The sequence below is a fragment of the Rosa chinensis genome, chromosome 2 (assembly GCF_002994745.2).
Source record: "Rosa chinensis cultivar Old Blush chromosome 2, RchiOBHm-V2, whole genome shotgun sequence".
Lineage (NCBI taxonomy): Eukaryota > Viridiplantae > Streptophyta > Magnoliopsida > Rosales > Rosaceae > Rosa > Rosa chinensis.
The window spans coordinates 45,940,599-45,962,443 of record NC_037089.1 but is presented as its reverse complement, the minus strand read 5'-3'; the positions used below and the strand labels follow the sequence as shown (position 1 = coordinate 45,962,443).

The 21,845-nt window shown below is 36.0% G+C and overlaps 1 protein-coding gene across 1 annotated transcript; it reads right to left on the bottom strand.

Annotated features, from left to right (window-relative positions):
• Positions 1–465: 465 nt before the first annotated feature.
• Positions 466–1,035, bottom strand: LOC112184374. Its single transcript, XM_024322633.1, has 2 exons — positions 777–1,035; positions 466–677 (listed from the first exon to the last, which is right to left on the bottom strand). Exons 1-2 carry the CDS (start codon positions 1,033–1,035, stop codon positions 466–468), a joined length of 471 nt encoding a protein of 156 aa, XP_024178401.1.
• Positions 1,036–21,845: the final 20,810 nt, after the last annotated feature.

Here is a 21,845-nt window from a genome sequence, read left to right as displayed (position 1 = left end):
GTCAAACATTAAGCCTTCATTCAAATTCAAATAAACTGTCACAAGGAATAAATAGAAACTTGATACAAACTGCCTCAAAAACAAAATATACTTACTGATTCTAGCCAAGTGACGTTGCCATATGTGCTCAACTAGATCTACTTGGAGCATAGTATGTGTTCCCTTGTCACGGATTCGCAAATGGTTGCTAATAAAATCCTCAAACTCTATTGTGTGATTATGTGAAACCAAAACATCATCAATTTCCATATCTGGTTCAGCATATTGCCTTGCTAGAGTTTCAAGATCATCTTGTGCAATGCGTTCAGGACGTTCATCTTCAATAATCATGTTGTGAATTATAACACATGCTTTCATGATCTTTTGAAGCGTTTCACGATCCCAACAACGAGCCGGTCCACGAACAATTGCAAAACAAGCTTGAAGCACTCCAAATGCACGTTCTACATCTTTCCGACATCCCTCTTAAGCTTGAGCAAAAATCTTTGCTTTCTCTCCTTGTGGACAAGGAATGGTTTTGATAAAAGTGGCCCATGAAGGATATATGCCATCTGCTAGATAATATCCCGTTGTATATTCATGATCATTGATCTCATAAGTGACCGGAGGGGCTCGACCTTCACGGAGGTCAGCAAATAAAGGTGAATGCTCCAACACATTAATATCATTGTGAGAGCCTGGTAATCCAAAAAAAGAATGCCATATCCAAAGATCCTGTGAAGCAACAGCTTCAAGAATCAATGAAGGTTCACGATGATCTCCACGAGAAAACATACCTTTCCAAGCAACCGGACAATTCTTCCACTTCCAATCCATACAATCGATACTACCAAGCATTCCTGGAAACCCACGACTCTCACCAATCGATAGCAATCTGGAAATATCATCAGAAGTTGGTATTCTTAAGTATTCAGCGCCAAAAACTTCAATAACAGCTTGAACAAACCTTCTCATAGCCTCAATTGCAGTGGTTTCACCAATTCTGAGATAGTCATCCATAACATCTACCCCAATTCCATAGGTAAGCATCCTCATAGCAGCAGTAACCTTTTGTAGAGACAATAACCCAAGACGGCCTACCAAATCTCTTTTTTGAACAAAATAGGAGTCATGAGCTTCCACCGCAGCTAGAATTCGAAGAAAAAGATGTCGATGCATCCGAAACCTCCTTTGAAATACAACTTCTTCATGGACTGGCACTATGCCAGAAAAGCAATCAAACGACAGAGGAGATCTGTCGTCTGATTAAAAAAATTTCTGTTGTCTAGTACGGTGCCGTCTCTTAGGGCATCAGACGACAGATTTCCTCTGTCGTCTTATTTATCAGACGACAGAAATTTGTTAGGTCTTCTGTTGTCTGATGAAATCGAGACATGAGGCTAGTGAATTCAAACGACAGATAAATGTCGTGTGAACTACAAACAAATAACAGTTCCTTATAATTTCTGTGGTCTGAATGGACTTATAATAACAGTTAAGTGCTGTTTTATTCCAGTTCAATAATAGTTAACTGTCATTCTTGTTCAGTTTAGAATACAATTATCTATCGTCTTTAGTCGCCTACGATAACATTTATATGTTGTTTTATATGCATTATAGTCACAGATAAGTGTACATTGAACTTAGTTAATACTATATTTATTTACCGTTTGAGTTTAGTCACAGATGACAGTTAAATGACGTTTAAAGGGAATACAAATAACAGTTGTCTGTGGTTTTTATTAACTTATAGTAATAGTTATCTGTTGTGGCATATAACTTGGAATTACAATTAAGTGTGGTTTAAAAGTTGTTAAGGTTACATTTATCTATTGTTGTGGTTTATACTCTACAACAGTTAACTAAAGGTTGAAGAGCACAGACAAGACAATTATTTGTTGCTTGATGCTAATTTGAGCGACAGTTAAATGTTGTTTCATTTTGTTTGTAACCATAGAATTTTGGTTCTATCTGTTGATACTATTCTGCATTAACTATAATTTTATGTGGTTGTTTTAGTTTTTAGTCAACAAATTTTGTTCGACTCTGTCTTTGTTTTGACATGAAGACAACAATTATCTGTTTTTTGAGTGCATATAAAACAACATACTTGGATTTCATTCTGTTGTTACTTTCTATTTTAGATGACAATTTTCTGTTGTTTAAGTGTCCAAATATGAACACATTTTTTCTTGTTTCTGTTGTTCTTTGACGCGTCCAACAACATCATTTTGTTATTGCTTTATATTCCAGATGTCATACTCGTATCCCTGTTGTGCCATAATCATGTAAATCTGGGAACAACACAATGCATTCATCAAATATGAAATCCATTCACAAAAATACCAATATTTGATCAATCTGTTCCTACAGCTATATATACATACATCTATCATGGAGCTAAACTTAATAAACATCAATTCAATAACACATAGCAGTTGGCATGATCAATAAATGTAACCCAAAAACCACTGATATCTCATACTATCTACTTATCATAATTAAACTGTACTTGCAGGCCAAAAATAGATACTTAGACCAACTGCATAACTAGTTAATATGGGTTATAGATGATGCATGTCCAAAATTAGAATCTTCTCGGCACACTAGCTTTGTTGAAATTGGCTGACATATTTAGCCCACTCGGCCTGGACCTGATCAATGTCTTTTTGTGTGTAGAAGTGATTTGCTTTCCTTTCCCACTGCAAGTATATAAAAAAAAAATACAAGTTAATGTGAATGGATATGTTTCACAACATTAACCAGAATTGGAAGGAGTTGATATATATATATATATATATATATAATTATTAAAAAGAGAGCAAGTCTTCATATTCTACCACTTACACAAAGGGAGAAAAATTTATTTATATCGCGGAAATGTTTACAAGAGTATGAAGGGATTACAAGGGGAAGGGACCGTGTCCCTCAACGTACAAGAGCACTCATATATATACAATTGAGGAGTAACTATGGTTAACAAAAAATAACCTAACTATAGTTACAACCCTAACTATATATAGTGACTTGATAGTCACTAACCTTGGCAGTGGCGTAGCCAGAAACATGAACTAGGAGGGTCAGGATTCAAATTTCAACGATTAAACAAAAACAAATTTTCATCAAATAATTGGTTTCACAAATCATTTTCTATGATATTTATGAAAGAATAAATTAAATTTATTAATCTCTAAAAATTTATAAACTATGCAGAGAGTTAAATGAATTCTTTTAATTGAATTGAAGTTATTAACAAGTTAAAATAAAAGCTTACTGTCTAGTTATGTCGAAGTCTTTACTGAAAATTAGAAAAGACGTGATGAACTCTTTGATCATATAAAGAGAGACAAGCGTGGAAAAATAAAAAATGATTAGGAGAAAAACAAAAAAAAGTAAAAAAATCTAAACAGATACCGGATAACAATTGTTTAATTGATCAATGAATAAAATATAGTAAGAAATTAAAAGAATGGTGAAGTTGTGCGGTTGTCCAAGCTGTGGATAATTGGTAAATTAATGACCAAAACTGTTTCGACCATTGTTTTGTCTTCTCTGTCAGAAGGGTCAAATAACATAATTAAATATAATATTATGTGAAAGTCTATAACATTCCAACCAATCAGGGGCTATTTCAAAAAACTGAGAATGGTCAAATGACCCTTCTCGCCCTAGTGTGTCTACGCCCTTGAACCTTGGTTAGGTTAAAGTGACACCTATACAATTTCTACAAACTTCTACCGCCTTCGAAGCGACTGTAGACTTTTTATCTGGTTGTCGTTTCTGTCGGTATGGATCTGTGGGTCCCACTATGCTTCCATAGCGTTTTCAAGATTGTGGTAGCCCACGTCATCTAATCCCAAACTCTGGTTTGAGCTGGAATTGGCTTCGTCTGGGTACTGTAGATATGCTAGTTCTTCAATCTCATGTGCCAGCATTATTGGGATGTCTAATTGTGTAACATCTGTGGCTATGGTAGCCAACAGGTCTTCGGCCTCCTTCTGTTGTTCAGGAGTTGGCTGATAGCTGCTTGCCATATGGGTGACAAAAATTCTTTTTCCATCGGTCAGTTTAAGTAGATTACTTTGTCTGACCTCTTCTGCAACTTGCTTTAGTTGAGCTCCACATTTAGTTGCGTAGTGCTCTAAATTTAGGGTGCTAATTACCTTATTAACTTTTTCATTGGGGACCATAGTTTGGTTAACTTGATGATCCTCTGTCTCTGTCAACAACCATATTTGGTATGGTTGGAAGAACTTTTCTCTTTCTCTCCATCCAATTGTACTTACAATGCTGAAGGTTAAATATTTGGAGAGCCGGTAGCTTTTGGCTACGTGATACACCATTGTTTTGATGAACTGAGGAAAATTTTTAATTTCATCAGTATTTAAGCTTTGGAAAATAATCTGGTTAATTATTCCCCATTCAACTGCTGCTAGTTCCCAGTCATCATGATTTATGATGAAACTGAGTTTTGGGATGTTAAATTCTTTCATATTCAGTGATTCTGAATATTCCATAAACAGATCTTGAATTATCTGCTCATGATCGTGGATTTTTTTTATAAATATCAGAAAAAATATGTCCAGGAAGATGACTTTTTGTTTTTTCAAAAAGACAGATTCTTTTAATCTGTTCAAATGTTGGATCAATAATGTCATCCAACAGTTCTGACAATTGGAGAAAACTGGTTATCTTCTCAAGTGAAAAATCTTCACTCCAATTTATTTGTTTTAATACTTGGAGGCTGGCATGTTTGAATTTGAAGTTTTTTACCTTCTCAGCGTCTAGTTGTGCTACTAGATCTGAGACTTGAGTTGTCAGCTGGGTTAGCTGCACTCTGAAATCTTTTTTGATTCCTGAAATATGGGCTTTCCATACCCCATTTACTGAATTATAAATTTCTCCAGGAAGGCCTGGATTGTAGAAATCTTTCACCTCTGATTGAGATGATTGAGCTGCAATGTCTTGTGTTTTTTGCACTTGACATTTTAATTTTACTGAAATATATTTTTGATATTCTAATGCAGCAATATCAACATTAGTATAACCTTTCCAAAATGCTCCACGATATCTGGTTATCGCAGCACAGCATTCTGCCCAACTGTGAAAGACGCCTGTTTGGAATCCTTCAAAGACAACATAATAGCTATAAGCTGGTTTAGCTTTGTTCTGAAAATAAGGCTGTTTTGGCCTTTGCTGAGGCTGGGTTGGCCTGGAAGAACTTTGAGCCGGTTCCTTTTTAGCAATAGTAATCCATCCTGTGTTAGATGGATCTATAATCTCCTTGTCTTTATCCATACCTGCTTAAATAATCAGCAAGAAAATTATAAGAACTCTTGAGATGTTCTACCTCAAAAGTATACATTGCAATATGATTATACCATTTCAACCTTCTTCCTTCTAAAATATTTCTTTTATTAATAAGAAAGTCACGAACTGCTTGGTTGCCAGTTCTGATGATAAAATTCTCAGGGGCCAAATAAATATGAAATCTTTTTAAAGCAAGTTTTATGGCTAAGAGCTCCTTTTCAAAGATTATGTATTTAATCTCATTTGGTTTAAATTTTCCGGAATTATATCCGCATATTAATTCTTCTTTTTGAAGTTTCTTGGGAATAGGTTGTTTCCTAACTCTTATTTTATTTTCAGATATGGGAGGATTCTTTTCTTCCCATTTTTCTGCAGGAATTGCTTTTAATACACATCCCCAACAGTTATCTGAAGCATCTGTTTCTAAGATTAGCTTATCTCCTAATTTTGGGAAATAAACTTCAGGGATTTTGTTTAAATCCTGTTTAATTTGCCTTAAAATTCTTTTATCTTTTTCTGTCCAACAAAATTCTTTATTTTTCTTTAAGTTTTCTATTAAAGGGATCTCTTTTTGAGATAATCCTTTGATAAAACTTCTTCCATAGTTTAAAATTCCTAATAGACTTTGTAATTGTTTTTTATCAGTTAACTCTTCAGGAAAGTCTCTCACTTTAGAGACTATATGCTCTTGTAGCTTTATTCCTGAATGATTTAGAGTTATTCCAAGAAAATCTATAGATTCTTGTTCTATGTCAATTTTCTTGGGTGATAGTATAATCCCATGTTTTTGGAATTTACTACACAGAATTTGAAGATGTTTTTTATGATCTTCTCTGTTTTCAAAGAAAATTAAGATATCGTCTATGTAGACAACACAGAAATCTTTAAGGTCCTTAAAGACACTGTCCATCCATCTTTGGAATACCTGAGGGGCAATGTTTAACCCGAAAGGCATAACATTCCAGTGGTAGTGTCCACATGGAGTACTAAAGGCAGTCAATGGTTTTGACTCCTCTGTTAGTTTTAGTTGCCAAAATCCTCACTTACAATCAAATTTGCTAAAGATTTTAGCTCCTTTGGTTTGATTGATTAGAACATCTTTTCGAGGGATAAAGTATCCATCGAATTCTAATTGCTCATTTAACCGCTTATAGTTGATTACCATACGTGCTTTTCCTCTTTTAATTTATGTATGGTTTCTTACCATAAATGCAGGACTAGAGTGTGGGCTTATAGTTTCTTCTATGAGATTCTTTTCCTTTAACTCTTTTATTTGAATATCAAATTCATTGATATCCTGTCTGGTATAGATTATTGGTTTGACCCGTATTATTACTTCAGGGTTTCGAAGTTTAAGTGCACAATATCTTGGATTTTTTATCCAGAGCTTTAATGGATCGTCACTAAAGTTTTCTTCTAAGACTTTGTATACCCAGTGTGTTTCACTAAGCACGTGAAGTTTTGTTTCTACAGGGTTTGTAGAGTTAGTTAGTTTGGTAGGTTTAGTATGGTCTATTTTTCCAACAGTAGATTGTGTATGGTCTATTTTTTCAATAGTAGGGCTTGTATGATCTACCTTTTTAAGTCCGGTGATTTCTTCTTGTTGGTCACCACGCTGGCTTGGCGCGAAACCTTTGTGACATTTATATTTATGTTGTGGTAGGAAAGGAATTTTGTGTATTTCACCTTTAATGTTGTTGACATTAAGGGCTATGTACCCTATGTCAAGAAGAATAGGATAGTAGGCAAACGTAAAGTTATTACCTAATATCACATCTCCATTCATTTCTGGAAAAGCTATAATTTTTGGTATTATATATTTAACACCATTTAACCATATTGCTACTTTTTTAGCTTTATGCTCAATTTTTATATCTTTTCCTTTTATACCCGAGACATTAATGGGGTGTTTCATTAATGTCCATTTTTCTTGTGGTAGAGCATTAGGTCTGCATGCACAGACTGTTGCTCCTGTATCTATTAATGAACAAAGATTATATGGTTTATAGCCTACAAATTTAAATTCTCCTAAAACATATGTATATCTTTTATTCTTTCATATTCAGTGATTCTGAATATTCCATAAACAGATCTTGAATTATCTGCTCATGATCGTGGATTTTGTTATAAATATCAGAAAAAATATGTCCAGGAAGATGACTTTTTGTTTTTTCAAAAAGACAGATTCTTTTAATCTGTTCAAATGTTGGATCAATAATGTCATCCAACAGTTCTGACAACTGGAGAAAACTGGTTATCTTCTCAAGTGAAAAATCTTCACTCCAATTTATTTGTTTTAATACTTGGAGGCTGGCATGTTTAAATTTGAAGTTTTTTACCTTCTCAGCGTCTAGTTGTGCTACTAGATCTGAGACTTGAGTTGTCAGCTGGGTTAGCTGCACTCTGAAATCTTTTTTGATTCCTGAAATATGGGCTTTCCATACCCCATTTACTGAATTATAAATTTCTCCAGGAAAGCCTGGATTGTAGAAATCTTTCACCTCTGATTGAGATGATTGAGCTGCAATGTCTTGTGTTTTTTGATAATAATAATAATAATAATAATAATAATAATAATAATAATAATAATAATAATAATATTATTATTATTATTATTATTATTATTATTATTATTATTATACTTTTTATCCAGAGCTTTAATGGATCGTCACTAAAGTTTTCTTCAAACAAAGAACCAAATCAAGATGAATATAATAATATAGTTGAAATATTAGACTATTGGAAAACAATCAGACATTGCAGCTCAATCATCTCAATCAGAGGTGAAAGATTTGAAGGGATTACAAGGGGAAGGGACCGTGTCCCTCAACGTACAAGGGCACTCATATATATATATACAATTAATATTGATTTTTGTCCTCCGCTATGTCTTTCATGTAATGCATAATCAACAGTCCACAAGTTTTATCGCCCAATTGCTCCGGAATACCCTAAAACATCATAAAATTATTGAATACTTGGCTGATACTATGGAATAAAAAGAACATTTGTTGAAGTAAAATCAACTAGCATATAGTTAGCTGGTTTGCAACTCGTACCGCACAATTTTTCCAGTGAACTATTTTTCTGCCTTTCCTATTTTTCTGTGCATTGTATATTCTGATGGAACTAAAACAACATGACGAGAACAACAATCAGCCAGAAACTGAACAACTTATAAAGTAACATTTAGATAGAAATAATTCTAGCAAAATCCAAGTATAACAACCAATTTAACATTGAACCAAACTGAATGTAGAAGCCGCTTACTCGTCCACAATAGTTTTCCATTCATCGGTGATGAGTCGCCTCTTTAATGGATCCATGAAGTGCACCACTTGTTCACCGGGGTTCACAACCGTCAACATCCAATGACAACTAACATTAAAATGTTCAACTCAATACCCAAATTAATGAAGATAACATGCATTTATACTGTAGATATTAGGAGGTAAGGTCTAAATCAAAATTGCTTACCCTGAGTTATAGGGAACTAGAAAAACCTGGCCAGGCTTCCCATTTCCATACCGAACAGTTAGAGAACGAGCTCGTTCTGTTGGAGTTCCACACGCAAGTGCACCAGTGTGATCAGGGTCTATGAAGGCTATCATTTCCAGCATCTTTGTTTTCTTTAAAACCTGATAGAGGTAGCTACAAAAACAGCAGATTTAGTTTAACAACAATTACAACATTGAAGATGGCCACCATACAACCTAATACAATTTAACAGATTTAATGTGCACTACAAACCTCATATACATCACTAATGAGCCGTTCGATTTCTCCTTCATGTTGGTCATGGCATACACATCCCTCCTAAAGATAGCTACCTTCTTTGGATGACCTAAAAGCTCTTCTCCCAAAGTGGTGTGGATGGTGAACTCATCCTTTAAGAATGTGTTGGCCCATTGGCACAACATCTTTAGGGGTATAGGCAACTTGGCTGGCAGGTTTTGAAGGTCATCATCATCATCATCATCATCATATATGTCTCTATTTCTCTTCTTCACAATTTTACGCTTTACTCCTTCATATATTTATAAACAATAATATGCATCATTATTAGATAAAAATAGTTTAGGGTTTCTGAAAATGTACTAATGAACAAATGAAATTACCTTTTGCTCAACTGTGGGGGGTATAATCAAGTTTTTAGGCCAAGCAACGCATGTGCGAATCGCATCGCGTATTTGGACAATCTCATCTTTGATAGGAAATGGTAGCAAAGCATCTTCAACAATAGCTTTGGTGACTGACACGTGCACATTTTCCTCTCCCATTGGAACACCATGGATTGTTTGTTTGTTGGCCTCAATATCAACTTCAACGATGGTTCCAAGAGCAACTACATTATCCAATGAATTTATTGCTAGCTTAGACTCCAACTTGACCGTATTGGTCATAACCTGAGATTTTTGAAACAGTTGCATAGATCAGATTTCAGAAATCAGCATGCATCAGTAAGTATGATCTATCAATCTAACCATAAGGGTAATAGAAAGTAAAGGAAGGAAGGTAAGGTAATAGGATGTAGTTTACCGGAACTTCCCAGAATTTAGTCTTGATGAGAGGTCTACCAACTATCCCAACATCATCCTCAATAACTGATGCAAATTTGCTACTCAATTTACTATCCAGAAACGGCATAGCAGTCTACTCTTCAACATCCACTTGTGCAGCATTAATCAAGATTAACTTCTTCTTGACATTTCTAGCAAGCTCAGTTTGACCAACCTTCATACCCTTGTCATTTTTCCGGGAACAGTTGCCTTGTCCAGAACCAATATCATTCAACGGTGTCAACGTTTTCAATGAATCATTGTCAACCTCTTTCCTCGCAACCTTTTCTTCCAACTTCTTAAACTTATCCTCCCAAGCAGCTCTTTCCTTGGCAATGTGATGTTCCATCTCCAGCTCCCATTTAGCTCTTTCATTGGCAATGATAGTTTCTTTCTCTTCAGCTAATATCCTCTTCACACTCACCCTCAAGGTGTCTTTTATAGATTCCTTTCGGCATTTTGGTATATTAAAGTAAGCAGCCGGCTTGACAAAGCCACCAACACCTCGTACCCTGCCAGGGGCCTCGGGGTTTCCCAATGCCAATGTTAGAATATCATCTGATCCAGAAGAATTCACTTCACCTTCACACAATTTTTGCCTTAGTTTGTCCTGTAAACATAAAATAGAAGCAATGGATGCATGAATGATGCAAATTAATTATGAAAATTCAGAACAAAATAATTACACTTGTAATTGAACTTACAATTTTTTCAACTGTCTTCTTGACTGCCGGCCGGTTGAAGTTGTCGGTCTTGTCTTGTCGTGCCTTTACCCACATTGTCACACGATCAAGTTCTTCGATTGGTATTGTTTCAGACTATATGAACATAGACGGTATAATGGTCATTACTCTGTCCTAAATCCAAGGAAGAACAATTATACAGTAAAGTACTCTAGAAAAGGCTATACTAACCAGTTCTTCCTGAAGATTAGCATATCCTGTTCGAGCCATTCGATGAGGGTACTTATTCTCCTTTCGCTTTTTTATTTGTGCCTCACGAAGTTCCTTCAATGAGTATGCAGAAGTGTCCACAATAAGAAAAGCATTATCTATAATTGGACTAAAATTCAGTAGTTGCCAAACCTTAAATTTTGTGGTAGTCCTATCAGCAACAAACTTATCCCAGTCATGCTGGTCAATGGATCGATAATCATCGGGAGGGAACTCCAACAGTTCAGGGTTATCCAAATATGGCATAATGTACCAGTTTGTCAACTTGCTCTTGAATTCTCTCCATTTATTGGCAGCTGATGTAATAACCAATTTCTTCCACTCCTTAGGCACCACAAATGCTTCCTGCATATGTTCAAAACCATAAGCGGGAACCTTTCTTTAATATTTGCTCATTGTTAATGAAAATAAGTAGAATACAATTAACACAACTATAATAACAACATTATCATACAATTAAACATATAGTCAGATTAATTACCTCAATACTTTCCCAGATTTTGTCTTTCTCATCTAATTTCACTTCTCTCCAATCCTTTATAGATATCGGGATCCTTGTACATGCCAATACCCCAATATAGGACTGCATCTCCTTAGCTGGCTTTCCAATTGGTTCCCCTTGAGCATTACACTCAACTTTCACCCTCTTTCCACGAATAAGTCGCCTTGAAATGCGATTCATCATTACCATCCCTCGCTTAAGTAACTGTAGTCCACCGGTTAGGTTGTCCTCTTCATCAGGGGCCTTGCTCTTTCCAACATTACGTGGATATGCTGCCTTCTTGGACTTACCAGCTTGCTTGGATACACTCTCTTTGGGGATGCAGATTTGTTAGAGTGAGCAAGTCTGAACATTGTTTTTCTTGATGTCGCTTGAGCTTTCTTGGGGGTTGCAGCTTTATTAGGGGCTGCATCTTGCTGAGCAAAGGTAGATTTGAGTGGTACATCAGTCTCTTCAACAGTTGGTTTTGACACAATCTTTTTACCTCTTTTCATTTGCAATGCCTTCATCCTTAGTTCTATAGCTCTAGCTTTGGCTGTGTTGTTAGACCGGGGAGCCATGACCTAAAAGAAACAAGTAAACAGTTAGAAATAGGTATAAATAAATGGTTGAAAACAAATATCACATCGCAGTACACAAAAGTACATAACACATTAGCAGCTAAATTGAACCTAGTACTAACAAAACAACTAACATATTAAAAAGGTTCATATATTTCATCAATAATCACACAGTACAAAGACGGGTGAAGCAAACAAAAGTGCAAGGAAACAACCCTATTATCTAATCCTATAAGCAATGATGACTATTTTCATTCTCAACCCATATGGCTTCATCTCCAGGTCGCATATAATTGATGTGATCATCGCCAACTATGTCATCAAAAGTCTCAACAGATGGTAATGTGGCATTAAATGGTTGCTGTTCCGCTTCAATATCTTGTAGCTCATCATCATTAGCCTCTTGGTAGTCTTTATCTGGACACCTTACTACCACTGACCATTGCACATCAAGGGGGTCTTGTATGTAAAATATTTTCTTAACATGCGTAGCTAAGACAAAAGCATCATTTAAGTGCCCTATCCTATTCAAATTCACCAAAGTAAACCCAAGTTCGTCTACTTTGATGCCCCTAACATTCTCTACCCAATCACATTAGAATAAAGGTACCCTAAACTTGTAGTAGTCCAACTCCCATATATGTTTAATCACACCATAAAAGTGCATATCATCTGTTCTAGGGTTTTTATCCCTTATATTAGAAATCTGCATTGCATCAGCAAGCAAAAATACCCCACTGTTTTGAACAGATCGAAGATTGTCACGCTCCTTGGTATCCACTAAATGTTGGCACTTCATTCTTTGGTCCAGCTGCCATCCATCTCATTGTTTGTGAAACATTATTGTCAGCAAACATGAGTTCATTTGAAACCTGCAAACAGTACATACATTACATAGCCATCAAAACATAATATTTTATTGTTGCAAATGTATCAATGAAGAACTTGCCCTCTCTTTTAACCAGTTCGAAAAGGTTTGATTCTGTTTATTCTTCAACCACGTTTCATTTTTGGAGAACTTAGGATAAAGCAACTTTAATAACTCCAAATGTTCACTGGATGGAGGAGAAAAACAAAACACTTAGCAAGAAATAGAAAAAAAATGAAGGGAAATGTTGACATTATAATTATTAAAAAAAAAAAAGGAAAAAGGAATAAGTAATGACTTACAGGAAATATGGCAACGCATCCTCCGTATTCTGCAATACACAAAGATGTGCTTGATGCATTTCTTTTCTATAAACAGAAATCATGAAAGCACCTGATAACGGTTTGGATGCATTCTGAAATTCTGCTTTGCTACTTTCTGGGATTCCAGCAGTACCAACATCATCAAGCATACGTTCAGCACAAAATTCAACAGCCTCTTCGACAATATAACACTCTGCTATGCACCCTTCAGGGTGCCTACGACATCTCACTCATCCTTTGAACACTTTCATGTATCTCTCAAATGGATACATCCATCGAAAAAATACTGGACCACAAAGCTCTACTTCTCTGACAAGATGCATAATCAAATGAATCATGATGTCGAAAAAGGATGGTGGGAAGTACCTCTCAAGCAAGCAAACTGTAATAACTAGGTCTGCTTGCATTTTTTGTAGCTTGGAAACATCAATCACTTTGGCACATATAGCCTTGAAGAATAGGCAGAAGCGAATGATTGCATACCTAACAGGCTTCTCAAGAACAGATCGTAAAGCAACAGGGAGCAGAATTTGCATGATAGTGTGACAATCATGCGATTTAAGACCAACAAGTCTTAAATCATCCATCGAGACAAGCCTCCTAACATTTGATGAAAACCGCACAGGCACTGTCATATTGGAAAAAGAGTTGCAAACTATTTTCTTTTCATTTAACAGCAAATTCCAACTAGCTAAAGGTAACTTATCTCTTTTGGCACCAATTTTGGGATTCAAACCAGTCCTAATGCCCATTTCAACCATGTCTAAACGAGTAGCAACCCCATCCTTTGTCTTCCCGGGAATGTTTAGCAATGTACCAATGATAGCATCACAGCAGTTCTTCTCAATGTGCATTACATCGAGATTATGTCGTACATGAATATATCTCCAATACTCTAGTTCAAAGAAAATTGACTTCTTCTTCCAACAAGGCCTGCTTCGGTCTTCAACACTCTTTGCAGGACGACACTTTTTGCCAAATGCACAGTTCATACCCTCTACTCTAGCAAACACCTCCTCTCTGGTTAATGGTACAAGAGCAAGCTCCTCCTCTACTGTATTGTCGAAAGCAGCACACTGTTTTTGATAGGGATGATGTCTAGGTAGGTATCGATGATACCTCATGAATGACATTTTATTACCTTTCTTCAACCTATATGGTCCACTCTTATCAACGCATATCAGACAAGCATTGTATCCTTTCACAATGCTGCCTGACAAGTTCCCATAAGCGGGAAAATCATTAATGGTCCAGAGGAGTATAGCTCTTAGTTTAAAGTATTCCCCTCAGAAGGCATCATATACTCCCTCAACCCCATCCCACAAGACTTTTAGATCATCTATTAAAGGTTGCAGATATACGTCGATATCATTACCAGGTTGTTTTGGTCCGGAGATCAGCAGCGTCAACATCACATACTTCCTCTTCATACATAGCCATGACGGAAGATTATATGTCACAAGTATAACAGGCCAGCAAGAGTACCTGCTACTTAGAGAAATATGAGGATTAAACCCATCAGATGAGAGGGCTAGTCGAAGGTTCCTAGGTTCACTACCAAATTCCAGCCATTTCTTGTCAACTAAATCCCAAGTCGAGGAATCAGCTGGATGCTGCATCATTCCATCTTTCTTTTTGCCATAATCATGCCAAGTCAGATTCTTAGCTGTAATGGTCGATTGGTAAAACCGTTTGAACCTCGGGATTGGTGAAAAGTACCATAAAACCTTGGCAGGTATCCCTACTTTTTCAGTTTTATCCTTGCCTAATTTCCACCTTGAAGCACCACAAGTGGGGCAGATAATAGCATCTGCATGCTGCTGTCTATACAAGACGCAATCATTTGGACAAGCATGAATCGTATGGTACTCCATACCTAATGCACTAAGTGATTTTTTTGCCTCATATAAAGATGCAGGAACCTCATTTCCTTCAGGAAGCAAACCCCCGATCATTATCAGCATGTCAGAATAGCAGGAATCGGTCATTCCATGCTTTGCTTTTAGATTGAATGTCTGAATCAGACCATTTAACTTGGTTGTCTTGGTACAACCAGGGTACAAAGGCTTATCGGCATCCTGCACATACTTCAGAAACTCATTTGAGTCTTCTGAAATCTCCTCATCCTCACTCTCTCCTTCTACATCATTCTCTCCCATCCTACTACCCCCATCCCAATCTACAGTTTCAGATTCCCCTCTTCTATTGCCAGAAATGGCAGCTGTACTAGGTTCTCCATGCCACCTCCAATGCTTATAACTACTATCAATAACATTCCAAAAAAATATGGTCCTTAACAACTTCAATGGAAAATCCATCAGTATTGCAGCATTTTACGCAAGGACAACATATTTTTGCTTTGTTGTTGGCATTAGTAGAGGCAAATTTCAGAAACTGTCCTACTCCTACCTCAAACTTGCGTGAACTTCTATCAGCAATCATCCATGATTTATCCATCTTACACAGAAAAAGTAAAATAATCAAGATTTGTACAACATCTTACATACATTTATATATCCCAAACACAATACATGCTATACTGCTCAGTACTGATTACTATTGTACATGCTATATCCCAAACACAATACATAACTTGCTATAAGTTTTAAGACTTTCATTTCACAAAAACAATATTGTTTTCAACAATTGAAATGCAATTACTATTGTACTCATTAGTAATTGCATTTCAATAAAACTCTAAGCTTTACAAACATACTTACATGAGCCAAAACCCTCAAAACTAACTATAGAAGTAAAAAAGAAAAATGTACAAGATCAATCCTCAATCATCTATATTTAATGAAAAAACTATACAAGAGCTACAAGTCATGCATTGAGATACGATGTTAAGAAAAACTTACTTGTAATTGCCTGACGATATGCCTGAACTACGACCTTGCTGGAATACCAGACCCTTCACAATGAAGTTAGCAACAATCTCAGCGACCTGTACAGATGTATCAAAACATTAGATAAGCCACACAATGTAATTATCAAAGATAAAAGAAATATTAATATCATTTAATAATTGCATTAGGCGGCCAGAGATGCCAGAACATACTCATACAAGAATTAAATCATTTAATGACATCCATAATGAATTTGTTGATAAGTGTTTAATTTAATAAGTTTGTTCAGGTCAAGAATTCATGCCTATATTATATCTTATGGTATTTGGATTAAGTTAATATAGACAGGTTCCTTCAACCCCCAACCCACAATGCCCCATCTCCCTCTCACTCAGACTAATGGAATGCACATTTGCACATATATTTCAGATATGTCGCAATGCAAAACAACTAACACATTAACATGTGTTGACATTCTAACAGATATAAGATTTAAAGAAGCTAAAGAAATAGGTCAGTAAACAAGCAAGTTCTCCAAATTGAATGATAATAGCAAAGTGACTAGAAGAAGCACGATTGAAGAATATGACAGAATACCAATTCAATTATTCCAAACAATATTACAAATGAAATCTCCCACATAAAAATTCCAAATGAAAAAATATAAACTTGTCAAAGATAATAGCTGAATGCTAATTTCATTGGAAAATGATGCCTTTTTCCTTTTGCAGTAATATAGGATATAAAAATATATAAAGTCCTACTAACCTTCTTCAGAAACCCGGCTGTTGCTACCGTTCAACAATTCTGGTGTCATCCATGGAAGCTTTCCTCGCACATCACCAGATACCAAAGTATTGTGATTGATTCTTGATAATCCCCAATCTCCAACCTAGAGAGTAAATAATTCCAAGTACAAGTTAAGAACTCCTTTGAATCAATAATTCCAAGTAGAGGTCAGTAACAACTAACAACAACACATGACAGCGTCCAAATTAAATTCATAGAATTGAGGTAAGAATGCACAAAAAAATAAGAATGCTTTGTCTTTTGGCTCTCTCAAGCTACTGCCTAGATGGCACATAAGAGGGTCTGTGCTGCATTTATATATAATGCTAGTGCTTCTGGAACATTGCCTAAAGCTAATGCATGTTGTTTTATTATCTGCAGCTACATGATTGCTTTATGCAAGTAAAAGATTACAAAGAAAGACTTAAAAGAAGTGAAGATAAACTTTGGGTTGGTGATTTTGTTCCTCTTGAGATTAATGTACAGGAAAAGATCAATTTGAGAGGGGAAAAAAGGGGTATCATTTTAGAAAATGTAATGGTGAAGAATAATAATAATTTTTTTTTACAAATATCCACAAGTTGAAGTAAAAACTATCTAGAATTTTGGTCAACTTCTTTTGAACCGGCTGGTTTTGAATATCAAGTTCTTTTGTACCTTAAAATGAACGCGGAGATCGCTGCCTCTAGCTTTGCAGGCTAATTCATCATTGCAAAACAATAAAAACCATTAGATTTTCAAAAACACTCAAACTCATACTAATAAGCCCACGAAACAAACACATTGGTTAAACTACAAATTACTTACACTTGGTATTGTTGTCCAGCTCTTGCGAATACTTCACCTGCAAAAAACCCAGTAACCTAATCTCATAAGAATTTGAGCCCACCAACACAAAACCACAGATTCAATGACCCATACATTTTGATTTTGGACTAAAAACATATAAAACATGCTTCATTTTCACTACTTCTGAAACCCAGAAAACCAAAACTATCTAGTCTTTTGGTCAACTTCTGAGTCAAAGAAGCTATCAAATTCCTGTTTCAGTAATAGAACAACTAGAGTTTATATTTGGTCATTTGGATGCCTAAAACACAAACATGCTATCAGATTGGTATCAATTATGCTATCAGATTCACAGCAAAACACAAGCATCCTATCCTAATTGCAAACGGCATTAAATCCTAATTGCAATTATATCATTTTGAGCCTTTTGATTGTCTGCAATTATACCATCAACATCAAATGCAAATCCGAAATCGAACACATTACCCATTACCCATTTCAAGTTTTCAACTATATCATTATGGCATTACCTTAGTTAAAAACCAACAAGAATACAAGATCAAATGGAAATCGATTATTTACTAATTGGAAATTGATTATTTACAAGAATACAAGATTAGAAATCGATTATTTACAGATCAAGAGGAGGATCGGAGGACCCTTCGACCTTCACAAAGGAGGAGAAGAAAACGGAGAGGAAGAGAGAGATGGTGAGATACGTGGAGGCGGAGCCACGGAGATGGGTTACTGGTGGGGATTGAAAGACTGGAGGCGGTGGCCAGTGGGGCTTGAAAGGCTGGAGGCCCAGATCGGAGACCGGAGATGGGTTGCTGGTTCTAGCCTTGCACTCTTGCAGGTTGCCGAGTCTGGAGAACTCCAAGTCTCCAATCGAGTTGGCGAGGTCAGCGATGGGGGAGCAGAGATGTATCGATGCCTGTCATGCAACCGCCGTCGATCATCGATTCGTCAAGGAGATTAGGAGAGAAATCTGGGTGAGAGAGGACTGGGTTTCATAAATTAGATTTGATTTGAGAGATGGCCGATTTTTGAGAGGTATAGAGTTTCTGGTTGGTAAGAGAGTTTAGACAGAGAGGTAATGCTTGTGGGAATATTGAAAAACACGAAGCTGCTAGGTTTTGTGTTATGTCAAAACAGACTTCAAATAAAAAAAGTCAAACTCACCTTATTCAAACAACAGAATTTCTTAGCTCTGTTGTCTGAATAGTTTTACATTCACTGGTCACCGATAGGGTTTGGACATTTAGGAGGGAATAGACTTATTCTTGTTGGAGGGAAATCTAAACGTTTTGCTAAGAAAATTTTCATCTTTTCAGACGACATTTAAGTGTCTTCTGAGTCTAACCATATCTTCAAAATGAAACAAGCATGGTTTCTCATTGTATTCAGACAACACATTTAATTTATGTGTCGTCTGAGTTTAGTCTGAAACACTCAGACGACAGAAAATGACTATTTTGTCGTCTGAACTCTGTTGTCTGATAGCTTTTTTGGCATAATGTGGATTTTCAGCAATCGTTGTAGAGTGTTTGGTGGCCATGCAATCATTGTCTATCTTTATATATGCGACTAGGTACTGAGCCCCGACGCCTTCTTCTTCCATTCTCTTGTATAGCAATAATCTGCAAATTCATCAATTCCTCATTTGATGATGAATTGGCAAGATTCCAAAATTCTTCATTCGCAGCATCTGAAGATGAATTTGAGCATCTTTGATCCATATTCCGATAATTCAAGAAGAGAGAAGAAATTTGAAGACATGCAAAGTGTTTGGAGCTCTGGGTGAGATGAAGGAAGAAAAACGATGGAAGGGGGGAGAGAACCGAGAGAAAGTGAGAAACAATAAAAAATTAAATGACAGAAAGAGAAGAGGCTGTCAAATTTGACAGAGGAGAGAGTTCGGTCTAATCCACGTGTAAAAAACAGACGGGTTGGAGAAGGGCTTGGGCTGTCAAATATTAACGTTGGGCTTCCACATGGCAATTGACCTCTCTGTTAGAGATGGTCTTAGAGATAATCTCTCTCTCTCTCTCTCTCTCTCTATATATATATATATATATATATATATATAGTGCCTTATCAATGAAGCTTTCTGTTGCTGGTCAATGACTCAATCAGTCATAATTGTCTACTAGCTAGTTGAAGCTAACAGGTAGAATTCTAAGTCAACTTATTGTGCGCAATATATTTCATAAACTTCCTTGAATACAACACATTATTTAGGTAAAGAGGTCAGCTTAATTGACTTGTATGATGACTGAGATGTCTGCTTCACATTCTAGGAATTTTATGATATGTTAGCATGTATGATGGAATTACCATTGTTGGCTTAATTAAAGTGTATTTAAAGATAACATTATCAACATTGTAAATTGGTCTTGTTGGTCATCTCGATTTCTATATGAACTCACAAAAAGGAATAGGCTGAAATTAATTCTCTCTTTATTGCTCTTTCCCTTGTAATTTTTGATGCCGAGGGAGATAATGTGGCTCTCCTACCTCTTTTGGAGATCTCCATGACATTTGATACCCTTTTCGCTTGAAAAATGGTTCAGCTGGACGTATCAATCATCCAGCTGAACTTTCATGAGAACAGAATCGTGCCATTTTTAATCTTTACAATGGTACATATTATGTCAGTGGAATCAATTATGAAAACCATACAGTTCAGCTTGTTTATCACTGCATCGTATATACCTCTGAGTATAGCTGATTGTTCTTGTACTGCTGATCTGCTTCTTCCAAGTTAATGTTTACAGCACAATATATCAATAGATATCATGTTAGTAACAAAACATAGATAGGAGAAGAGTGCAAAGCAGAAAGCAGGACTAGTTAACTTTCAATTTTTATAAATCAAGGTGACCATATGATTAATATTGGATAATTGTAACAAAACATATGATTAATAACAAGAGCATTTGAACAACATTGTATTACCAAACAATTAGGGCAAAATAATCTTTCATGTTTAAATTGGTCATTCCACAGACAAAAAGCACAAGCCAGTTTTGAGTTTACCAAATATTTTGTCACTGCTTTTGCCACCGATAACATTTATAAAAAACCAGTTTATCAAACACTCAACTCTTAGCTTTTCAACCACTTATTCTCAGAAATAAGCAGAAGCCATTTTTTCTAAAAAAATATCCCAAACATAGCTTTAATGTTACCATATAGCCATCTCCAGTCCAACTTAGGAGATCCTTTCTACTTGTAGGCCCAAAAGACATGCAAGCTCTGCAGAGCAGAATTACTTTCTCCATAAGACAGCCTTGATGAGCAGATAGGTTCTATCTAGTATTAGAGCCTCAGTACACAACACGTGGCTCCAGAATGCACTCATCATTTCACCTATGTATTGATATCCGTCAAGTCAGAGACAGCAAAGTCTAGCATGTGCTCCGCATTGGCCCAAAGACCATACGAGACATACATGCTTCACAAGGGGTCCATGCTGAACGAACAAAGGGCATGTTTGTTTCATGGGACTACCATGCCTCACCTTAATTTCTATGAGAGTCCAAGACTTCTCAAGCCTGGCTTATGCTAAATTAATCTTGATCCATGTTTGGTGCTTAGTAGGACTACAACAGAAGAACTCTTAATAAGAAAGAACAACACAGGAAAGAACAGCAGGAGAATGATTGGTGGAGTAGAAAAAGAACAAAGAACCAACTGATCGATTAAGGATTAACCAAGCCTTGATGAACTATCTAAAAAACATAGAGACAGATCTCAACTTATCTGAAATTTTTTAAAACAAAACATATGGTTTAGCAAGGCAACCAATCCCCCAATCTCTCTCTCTCTCCCAGGCTTTATCACATAACACCATAACTAGTTTGAACAATTTTCCAAACATTAGATCAAATCTCAAATACCAAAAGCAAAAATCAAAATCAAACTCAAATTCACAAATATGTCTTCTTTGTCCAGCTCTTGCTTCAATGGTTCTGTACTCCGACTCTCTTTTCTTATTTCTTCTCATAATCTAAATTAGAGGTCTTCATTGCCACTGACTAGGAACCCAACTTGAATTTGTGGTAATCGAATTGCATGCAAGAACTCAAATTTCTGGTGAGTAATTAGCCTTTGAACAAAAAACATTTCGTTTACCCAGAAAAAAAATAGAAGAGCAAAGTAAAAACGTGAAATTGATCACAATTCTTACCAGGTCAAGCTACTTAGACAACAAATTGATCAAAATCTTAGCAGATCAAGCTACCCAAACACCAAAGAGATAGAAGAAGAATAAGAAGAAGAAGAAGAAGAAAGTAGAGGGGATTGAAGGAAAGAGTAAACAATGATTAACGCAAGAAAGGGAGTATGATCGAGTAAAGAGA

Excerpts from the sequence above, each read along its gene's own strand:
- LOC112184374 (XM_024322633.1), bottom strand. The coding sequence starts at position 1,035 with ATGAGGATGCTTACCTATGGAATTGGGGTAGATGTTATGGATGACTAT. Across the intron at positions 678-776 it reads TTGTCCGGTTGCTTGGAAAG|GCTCTCACAATGATATTAAT; the intron begins GTATGTTTTCTC and ends TTGGATTACCAG.